This window comes from Ahaetulla prasina, chromosome 4 (assembly GCF_028640845.1).
Source record: "Ahaetulla prasina isolate Xishuangbanna chromosome 4, ASM2864084v1, whole genome shotgun sequence".
Classification (NCBI taxonomy): Eukaryota; Metazoa; Chordata; class Lepidosauria; order Squamata; family Colubridae; genus Ahaetulla; species Ahaetulla prasina.
In genome coordinates, this window is record NC_080542.1 from 40256085 (window position 1) to 40266383 (window position 10299).

General features: G+C 38.0%; 1 protein-coding gene across 2 annotated transcripts; it reads right to left on the reverse strand.

Moving 5' to 3' along the window:
- Positions 1-523: 523 nt before the first annotated feature.
- On the reverse strand, positions 524-9802 carry RAB5C (RAB5C, member RAS oncogene family). 2 transcript variants are annotated; one of them, XM_058182229.1, is made up of 6 exons: positions 9668-9802; positions 8117-8327; positions 5925-6076; positions 4176-4298; positions 2372-2465; positions 524-1770 (listed from the first exon to the last, which is right to left on the reverse strand). In XM_058182229.1, the coding sequence occupies exons 2-6, from the start codon at positions 8265-8267 to the stop codon at positions 1655-1657; spliced, it is 636 nt and encodes a 211-aa protein (XP_058038212.1). In that variant the 5' UTR covers positions 8268-8327; positions 9668-9802; the 3' UTR covers positions 524-1654. The 2 variants fall into 2 exon arrangements, with proteins under 2 accessions (XP_058038212.1, XP_058038211.1); XM_058182228.1 differs by having other exon boundaries at positions 8117-8321; positions 9668-9789.
- Positions 9803-10299: the final 497 nt, after the last annotated feature.

Below are 10299 nucleotides of genomic sequence, written 5' to 3' on the forward strand. Positions count from 1 at the left end.
TTTAAACTCATGCCTAGTGCTTCAGATTTCCAAACGGTAAAGCATGAATTCTCAAAGTGTGGGTCATGATCCTCAAGCAATTAGGGGAAGGGGTGTATGTGTAGAGTTGTAGGAGGGTTTTTTGGTTTTGTTTTTTTTAAAATAAAAACTGATCAAATTTGCCCTGGGAAAGGAAAGCATAGGAGCATTGTCTAAGCAGAGCTATTTCTGAATATGACCACTTTATGATACATGGATAATTTTCAGTGAAGAATTTGTTGAATGCTAGGACAAAGTTAACAATGATCTATCTATCAAAAATGTGATGAAAGATACCCATCTTTTATTTTTATTTTCCTTTCCGGTCTTAACCCTCTTTAAATCATCAGTTATGTTCATGAGGAAATGATTGCAAAAATGATTGATCATTTTAGGGAGTCATGGTAAACAAAGTTATAAAACCCTTGCAAAAACTAAATGTCAAAAGTTACCAGTATTTATGTAAGCTGATGTGTAAAAACAACGATCCAAATATGTTCAACACTTGATTTATAAAAATTTATTTTTTAACTCATACACAACGAGAGCTTTGTATTGAAGATACTGATGTACAATCTTAAATACAAATATGCATAAGACAAAAATTGCCCTGGACACTAGCTCAGAAACAAAACCCCTTTTGCATTACCAATATTGGTAATGTTGTGTATATGAAAATACCTATCATTGCTCCCTTCCCCAGCTTGAATGCACTCTACTAACTTGTTTCGCTGACACACCCTACATCCTGATAGTTACTAATAGCATAATGTTACTTGTAAAAAATGATCATTTTATATATTTAACAGGCTGAATTAGTGCATTACATCCAATATGTAAATAATAGGTTAATGTAGATTTGGCATACCAAAAGTCCAATGAAACCTAAGAAGGATAAAGGACTAATTGGTATATGTTATTAAAAGATACTGATTTGTTAAATGCTGGAAACTATAATACAAAAGAGGAAAATCAGGTTTCTATTATTGTTCTTTAAAAACATTCATAATTACAAATTTGGTCAATACAAAGCTTAGAGGCTATGGGTTTCTCTCAATCTATCAATACTACAGCTTCAAATCACTGTTACCTTCAGGTTTCTGTAACATAGTCTTTTACAGGCTTGTATGTAATTTCTGAACCAAACTTCCAAAGAAAAATGTGCATAGTATTCCTGCAACTCATTCCTATTTTATGTAGCCTCCCTTGGCTATAGCTTCTATTTTTCTTTAGGGTATAACCCTAAAAAACAACCAAGCAGATGTTATAGACATATTTTGTCTCAGGAAAGGATGTCCCTTCTTCCAGGGAGCTCTGAGCAAATGCAAGAGTATACATCCCTTCAGAAGATAAAAAGGCAGAAAGGAAGAGGGATCAAGGTTTTGAAAGCACACATTGTCCACCCACAAAGATGTAGAAGAGTGCCATTGTTCATCTGTATTTTAAAAAAGACTTCTTAAAAAAACAAATCTATTGTTTGTTCAGAAGAGGAATGGCCTCTGCTATGCTTTCCTCCCCCATTCTATGAGGGGGGGAAATCTCAATGGAGGAGAAAGGAAAAAGATCCTGGCAGCTGGTCTTCTGTAAGTGCAATTGATTCAGACACATTCCAACTGGAGCTGCCAGACAAGAATCCTTAGTGGCTGCAACATTGCCCCTTGCTGGACTGGGTACTCTCCTGGAGGCTGACATTTAGATTCTTGCCTGCTGTTCCTGTTGCACTCTGTGGTTCATTCCTGGGAAGTTTCTTTGCTGGGGGGAGAGAGGAGGGTATATTTAGGAGCTTAGCTCTTAAACTGACTCCATGGGAAAAATTAAAAGCCACCAAAAAAAATGGTTGTAGGGGAAGAGATTAACTCAAATCGTCAGTTTTTTCTTGGCTAATCCTGCCCAATATACCTATTGTAATTCAGTGGGAGAGGGACATTCCCAAGATACACTTTAGGGAGATATGCTCCTAAGCTATTCATTTTACTCTAGCTTTTGGACCTTCTTATTCCATAGTTTATAAGCTTCCCGTGTTTTCTTTTTACCTTGACTCAGTCTGTCATTTAACCCATTATTTTTACACCCACCTTTCTATTAATTTCTCCATTTCCTGCCTTGTCTCTCTTTCCCTCTTGCAAGTTTCTGAATGCAAGGCTGCAAATTTAGAGCCTATGCTCTTACCCAACACCAGAAAGGTCCTCCTTTGCTTAGGTCTGCAGCTTACCACAAATATATATTGTTAAAATGCTGCAGAGTGTTTGATAACTTAGATTACTATCCATGAAAGAGTTTGCTTGGTGTAGCCCATGGCAGTAGTTGGAGAAGATAACCTCCTCAAGCTGCCTTTCTCTTCCCTTTGACTAACCTATTGCCACAAAAGCCTCATTCACATTCATTGCTGTCTTCGCTGATGTTTCCATAAACAGCAAGCTGTTGTCCTCTGCATAGATCTGGGCTTCCTGTAAGCAATCATGTCAGCAATATCAGAATTTTCAAAGAGATGCATTTAACCTTTCTAAGCTTGACTGGCTTCTTCTATAGCTAGACCATATCAATGTCATTAAAAAATATTGGGAATATGATAAACACAGTCCCTCTACCAAGCTTTGATCGAAAAGTTCTAGCCACCCACATTTCCAAAGAGGGACTACGGGACAAATAAAATATAGAAATATTGACCAGGCATATGTGTTAATATATAATATGCTTAATAATTCCCAAAATTAGGTTGACTGTGATAATTACTGTACATATTAGAGGTAACAAAGGGTTCCATTTCATTTCTCAACAGTCTTTACAATTACCCTGAAATTTAAGCCAAGATGAGCAGAAGAATCTTGGAGAAAATAGTTCTTTGATCTGTTATTCTTTGCTTGATCTACAGTTCTTTGCTTTTTTTTTCAAATAGTATGTCTTATTTCACTGGCTGGGATTAAAGAAATCAGTTTAAACTCACTTCTGCTGCAAACCTTGAAAGTGGGGGTGCTATTGTAAACTCATCATCTTTCCAAATTAAAGGGAGGAGGAGGAGAATGTTGACCAGTTATAGTCAAAAAAATGATTCCAGGACAACAAGGGGATTCAAGCTATAAGATGTTCATGCCTAGTTTAATAAATTTGTGATTACATGCAAGTTTATACCAACCAAGGAATAAGAGGTGTAAAATAAGTAAAGTAAAAGTAAAAAATTGCTAAATCTAGCAGCTTTACACAAGTTAGCTGCAGTAGTTCAAAGTACAAATAGGTTAGTATTACCCTTGGATTGTAAGTGTGTAAATAACAAATAACAAAGTTTTAAAAAGTTTTAAAAAATTTCTCTCAAATTAGCAGATCAATACTGTTCATGAAGTTATATTTTTTGGTATTTTGAAATGCTTTGTTGATTGCTGAAAATATGTATAAGAATCATGGTTAAAAACAACACATCAAATTTTATCCATAAACCTGTTTAGGACAGAGTAGCAAATTCATAACGAAAATGAAATACGACTAAGGGCTTTCTTGATTCATAGCTTATGGCCGTGATGGTGAACTTATGCCAGAGATGCCACGCAGAGTCATCTCTGCAGGCACGCCAGCCGTTGCTTGTTGCTCTTCCGGGTTCTGGCGCACACATGCCTGCCAGTCAGCTGGTCTTCGCGCCCACGGGATGCCCGGAAACCAGAAGAGCAGCTCTCTGGCGTGGATGCATGCACCGGGAAGCTGAACTTCCAGTTTCCAGCATACACATGCTGGCTTTCGCATGCATGCCAGAAACCGGAAGACATGTGACCTGCACACATGCGCAAACTGGAAACTCAAGCTTCCCGGCAAGCATGCACTCTGGGGAACTGCTCTTCCGGTTTCCAGTGCTCCCCCACATACACGTGCTCCCATTTCAGCATTCAGTGCCGAAAAGGTTCGCCAACACTGGCTTATGGCATTAGATCTATTAGATCCTTCCCCCGTCAAAACATTTTGTTGAGGAATTATTCTGATAAGGCACCTCTAATAGTCCTTATGCAAAGAGTGAAATTTGAAAAGGATACAATTGGGTTTGGACAAAAGCAGTACTTAACTATCTTATGATTCTTAAACTATCTTAAGGTATTTATTGTTTGTATAGAAAAAGAAAAGAACACTGCAGAAGGAAAAGCTACTATTTCCCAATAGAAAATACCCTCACCTACCTGGAAATCAACAGCTCGTTTGTTGGCCAGGTCAGCCTTGTTCCCCGCCAGGGCAATGACGATGCTAGCGCTAGCTTGCCTTTGCAATTCCTTCACCCAATTCTTGGCACGCACAAAGGTATCCTATGAAGAGCAAGAACAGCTCCATAATTCTCACCTCCTGGAACTCTAACATATATACACCTCCTGCTCCAAGATAGGTGATATCTCATACAATGTATTTTTGAGTTATGGGACTCCTTCACACTTGGACTGGGGAAATGCTTCAAGCAGTCTACCATGTATGAGACAAACTGGGCCTCACAGAATGGATTTCCTCCACACACCTATCCAAGGGGCAAAAGCTTCTGAAGTATAATGGCAAGAGATACCACGAACTTCAGATCAGGATCTGAAGGGCTGCAGATTTACCATTCCAGTAGTGAACCATGATTCTTAGTTCATATGAATTCTTCTTTACCCACAAGAGAGGAGGAGATAAAATATGTGCACAGAAGTAATTAAAGATTTAATACATGTAAATGATTTTTGAGGGGATTTTGTTTATGAAAAAGTTAATACAAAAATATCAAATTGTTAGATTTTAACTTCAAAAGTGTAGGAAAGCTTAGATGTCCTGAGACTTAATAAACTTCTTTCAGATATTTTTAATGGGAAGTACAAACGTACTGAATAAATAAACAGCTACACCCTATGAAAATAGCATTCAGCTATACCTCTGAGCTTGTTTCTCTTCCTGCACCATCAGCGTTACCAAGACTGCAAATGAAATGTCCCCAGGAAGAGAAAGAAGCTGAGAATACAAAAATCTAACAACTCAACATGACCTATGCACATTCTCCAATGCTTTTAAGCTAAAAGTTTAAAACTTTTAAAATTAAAAATGGCCAGACTCATGAAAACACTGATATCTTTCTAGATATGGCAGTTTTGTGAAATTTGGGCTATTTTCATTTTTAACATAAATAAATTAAGTCAACACATGACCATTCAATAGAATTATAGACATCAGGACAGAGCCGTGCTTCACATAATTTAACAACCAGTTCACCTAGTGCAGAACTGAAAATGTGAGTGCGCGCATGCATGCTCACTTCAAACACACTGCAATTTCATGCGTGTGGCTTCCAGCACACTTTCTCAGGCAGCCGCAGTGAGTACAGCAGGCAATGTCAAATTAGCTGGGCTGCATGGGTGAGGCAAGCAAGCCAGAGAGTGAGATATATAGGACAGGACAGCGCCAGGACGGGTGAGTGGGCCCAAGCAGTGGTTGGAACTACCGGTTTGCCAGAACTGGTCCGAACTGGCAGCAGCCCACCTCTGCAGCAGGACATCTTTGTCTATTTTATTTCCACTACCTGATTAAAGAAGTTTTAAGTGAGGCTTAGTTCTTACTGAGGCCAAAAAGTAATGTCAATGCTACATCACTTCATGCTGCAGATGACGGCTTTAGCCTGCCTTCTCTTCCATTGTATCTTTAAATATTGTATAGAGAGAAACTTTGTAGAATAAGCTGTCTGAAACTGTACTGCTCTGAAAGGTAACACTGTACAAGCTAGGCCCAATATTAAAGTGAAATGGGACGAAACTCAAACTATTCTACATCAGGGGTTCCTCCTAGAATGCCATTGATTCAATGGATGCATTCATATATGCCTGGGATATCATATCCTCAAGGAAAATGAAACCAGAAAAGAAACACTGTTGCCCATGTGGAATAATTTTGGACTTGGTCTATAAAAGCCTTACCATATTAGTGATGTCATAAACAACTATGGCAGCTTGTGCCCCTCGGTAATACATGGGGGCCAAGCTGTGGTAGCGCTCCTGTCCAGCTGTATCCCAGATTTCAAACTTGACTGTTGTATCATCTAAGCAAATGGTCTGCGTGAGGAAAGCAGCTGGAATACAGAAGGATGTAAAGAATAGTCAGAAGAGGAATTGAGGCTCTGTCCACTCGAGGTGGCTATATTTTACATAGAAACAAGAGCTTTTTTCACCTGTAAAGCATCCAGTTTTTGGCTACAGTTTGTATTGACCCAATAATTACCCATCTGCTGTATACTTGAAGTTTTCTTCCCAGTGATATATGTGGAAGACATTTTTTCCCACTGACATAGTTGAAACATAACTCTGCTAATGAAGAACAGTGGTTTAACATTTGACCTTTTGAATTTTCAATATTTATGCCTAAATATGACCTAAAATACCCTTGTCTCTCCACAGAAATCCTAAAACTAAATAAAGAAAACCCAGTTAAACAAATGAATCAAAAACCAACATGCAGTATTTGCTTATTTATTGAGAAAAATGAATCAAAGCTACACTGAACTTACGGTATAAAGTTAAAATAAATTAACCTACAACAAGCCACAGTAACAAATTGTGATTAGAGAGAAACGGTTTAATTGTAAAATATTTTGGGACTTCACTGTGAAAATTATGTTAGTTGGGAGAGCAGCTTGGTGTGGGGGAACTTTTCCTGCAGACAGAGGTCTGGATTGAGTATCAATTCATACACAAGTTTTGACTGTGTAATTGGCATACATCAATGATGCAAAAGTGGGTCTTGAGCTCACATGAAGTCCCATCAAATATAGGTGCCTTCTAAATAATACTGAAAATTAAACATATCAACAACAATGGAAGGTGTGTTCTAGTGGCTGCTTCCAAAGCTTTTAACTCTTTTTCTAAGTGCCAAACAGATCTATAATATAAGTATCTGTTCGAAAAATTGCAACATTTATTATATTTGGCAGTCCAGAATTACCAAACCAATGTGAAGTGATTAAGAATTGTCTGAGGTGATTATTAAGTGCTTTATTACTCTGATTTTTTTCTTCATTTATCACTTTCATTCAAATCATGAAGTACAGAAAAAGCAGACTATGTGTGACTGAAGCCAAACTAATCACATCTTCCTTGTGGCATCAGGCAAGTGGGATTTACAAATGTAATGTTTGAGGCACAAGCCTTAGTTTAATTCTATTATCTCAGTATGTATAGAATGCAGGTTCCTAGCCACATAAAAATAGATTCTTATTTTTACTCTCTTCAGATTCTTCACTTCTACCTAGTCAAAAAGACCCAACTCAAACCTGGCCAGAAAAGCTTGCTCTGCTAAACTTGTGTACATAATTGCCAAGGTATACAATGTGCCTGGCATTTGTCACAGTAACATTTTAAAAAGGAACAGAAATGATGTAGCTATTGGCGTCAAGCCAGATATGACACTTTAACAAAGCAAGGTTTCTGCATGGCTGAGTACGTTTAATGTCTTTTTTGTTTTTATTCTTTCCACTTGAATTGGAACCACAGCTAAAAAAAATCTCAAAGGGACTTCTGGAACATGTTAGGCATGATTTCTGATGTTATATAGCTGATTTTTGTTTTTATTTTATTATATTGTATCCATATCTGTTATAAACCATCCAGAATCTTTTAGATTATGCCAGGCATAAATGCAATAAATAATCCTAATTTCAGCATTTCCTGGAGACAATTCAATCCTTCTGCCAAGTTGCTCCATTCAGAAAATATATTATTAAGGGAACTCATTTGGATCCAACATTTCATACAAAGTATCATAAGAAAATTTGTCTATCTGTCCATTATTGTGTAGTCACAATGGATGCTATAGGCATAGTCCATTGAATAACAACTTACCATCTAGATTTGCTTCCCAACTTCCAGAATTCCCAGCAATCACGACTTTCTGTTAGAGAATTCTGGGAGTTGTAGTCCAACACACAGAGTATGCTAGATGATTCAAAGACAGATGGAAGGTATCAGCCGGAATTAACAATTGTGCCCATCCCCGAAAATTTTCTATACAGGTTAGTTTAGAAAGAACTCCTTAATGACAAATACTTGCTGACTATCATACAAGGCCACATTTCAAAGAGATTCCGAACAGCTTTATCAGTGATTGTAACACTTACCTCCGATTGTGCTCTCTTGATACTCATGAAACTGTCCTTTTACAAAGCGCAAGACAAGGCTCGATTTCCCAACAGCTGACTCTCCCAGGAGCACCAATTTAAACTGACAGATCTTGCCTATAGTTGGCCCATTAGGACGTCGACCTGCCATGGCCTACAACAATGGCACAAGTTCCAATAGAAAGATGAGACTCAGAAAACAATGCTGTAACTGAAAAAGAGAAATATTTCAGCCAGAGAAAGAAACAGGTTTCTTTTTTTACAGCAGCTGAACTATTCGATTCAAACAGTCAGTTTAAATCATCATCTGCTGAGAAATCCTTGAGCAAGTCGGTTATTAAAATGTAAAGAATACTGTTCTTCGCTTCAGAAGAAAATTGCAGCTGCAAACAGAAAATGAAAAGGATTTTGCAAGTTAGAGAAGTGCAAAAATTAAATGGCTGTTCAATTGCCATTTTAATACACCTTCAACATCAATTAATACAAATATCAATTTGGGGTTATATCCAGAAATTGGGCATAATCAAGCTAATTCCTTAACCCCTTTTAGCTGTGTGAAGCAGCCTAACAGGGCTAATACTGATCAACCATGCAGAATTGAAGATTTGAAAAAAAAAGTGTTACAAGCTTTGACCAATATTACAATATGATATTTAACTGAGTTTTAGATTAAAAATTTAGCATTGTACAGTTTATAGATTTTTTTCAAGATAATAGTTTAGAATTGAAATGGAAACAATGCAATTAGGCACAAATAGAATCCTGAGTATCAGGAAAAATGGCTTAATTACTATGGAAGTTTAGCTGTTAAAAACCAAATTAAGATTTAAGATACAATATAATTAAATGACTCTAATTATGTATGAAAATAACTAAACACTTAATGAATTCTGAGAGTTGAAGTCCGCCAGGCTTAAAGTTGCCAAGGTTGGAGACCCCTGAGCTAGAAAACATTATACAAATCTGACACCCTTGTTCTTTTAATATACAGCATAAAACATATTAAAATGATTGCATGCATGAATGCTTTACCTAAATTTCAAATACTGTGGCATCAAATATAAATAAGTCATATTAAAGGGGAAAAAGAAGCATTCCCAGTGAGGAATGTCACGCCCACCATAATCAGCACCATCCCTTGTTATCGCCATAGCTTTGTTTAAATATCAGTGATTATGTTGTTTAGTCCTCAGGTCAAGGACTCGGTTCCAGTTCCTAATAATCCTCAAAGCAAAGCAACAGGACTCTTGTCAACAAGTCCCAAACCCAGCGCAGCCTTTTGTAACCAAAGCAGACACCACTCTAGTTCCAACAAAGTGATCTAATTGCCAAGAATTTCTCACGTCCTCGTCTACCAGCAACAGGTAGTGAGAGATAGACTGCTCCAGACCATGGAAACTTCATTTGGCTTGGCCAGGCTAAGAAACCCCATTTCCAAGCCATTCTTATGTGTGACGGAGGGAAAATTAAAAGGGCTCCCTCAAGAATTTAAAACTGGAAGGAGCTTTAGGGATTGGTTTTCTTCTTTCCCAAACAAATCCTTATACTTACCCGCTCCCGCCTGCGGGACCGCCGCGGAAAACAGTCCACCGCCTGCCTACCGGAATCCCGTTTTCCCCAATTCCAAACCTCAAACGCAGTCACTTCCGCCCTCGGCTTCTTTTCAGCTTCTTCCGCTTCCTCAGAAGCTCATTGTTTCCACTTCCACTCTCTGACAGGCTGTCCCATTGGCAAATCAAGAGAAAGGATTCGAAGCCCCGCCTTTTTCACCACGAGCTGGTGATGTCATTTGAGTGGGTGGGGAAAAGGGTGCGGCCTTGAGTAATGGGCGTTAAGCAGAGGGGCGTTATTGTCGGTTAGAAAACTACCTGTATGCCTATGGCGGAAGCGCAGGAAATCTCCAGAAACGGCCTAAATACAAATCCTATTACATTCCACTTTAATGGCTGGAGATGATGAGAGTCATACTACATCCAAATATAGTGGTATAGAATTAAAGAACGCCTGGTTGGAGAGAGTGACCGATGTGGAACCATATTATGCCTTTATCTTCTTATATTGGGTTATGGAGGGAAAGTGGAATAGAGTTTAAAGCAGACATTAGTAACAGTAAATATTTTGAACCTCCTCCAAGTACGTTTTAAAAATCTGGCATTCCCTGATTCAGATATGTTGATGTTTGT

Coding starts and splice junctions, on each gene's coding strand:
- RAB5C (XM_058182229.1), bottom strand. CDS start 8,267: ATGGCAGGTCGACGTCCTAATGGGCCAACTATAGGCAAGATCTGTCAG. Junction 6,077..8,116: donor TCAAGAGAGCACAATCGGAG/GTAAGTGTTACA, acceptor TCTGTATTCCAG/CTGCTTTCCTCACGCAGACC. Junction 4,299..5,924: donor TTTATGACATCACTAATATG/GTAAGGCTTTTA, acceptor TGCTCTTCATAG/GATACCTTTGTGCGTGCCAA.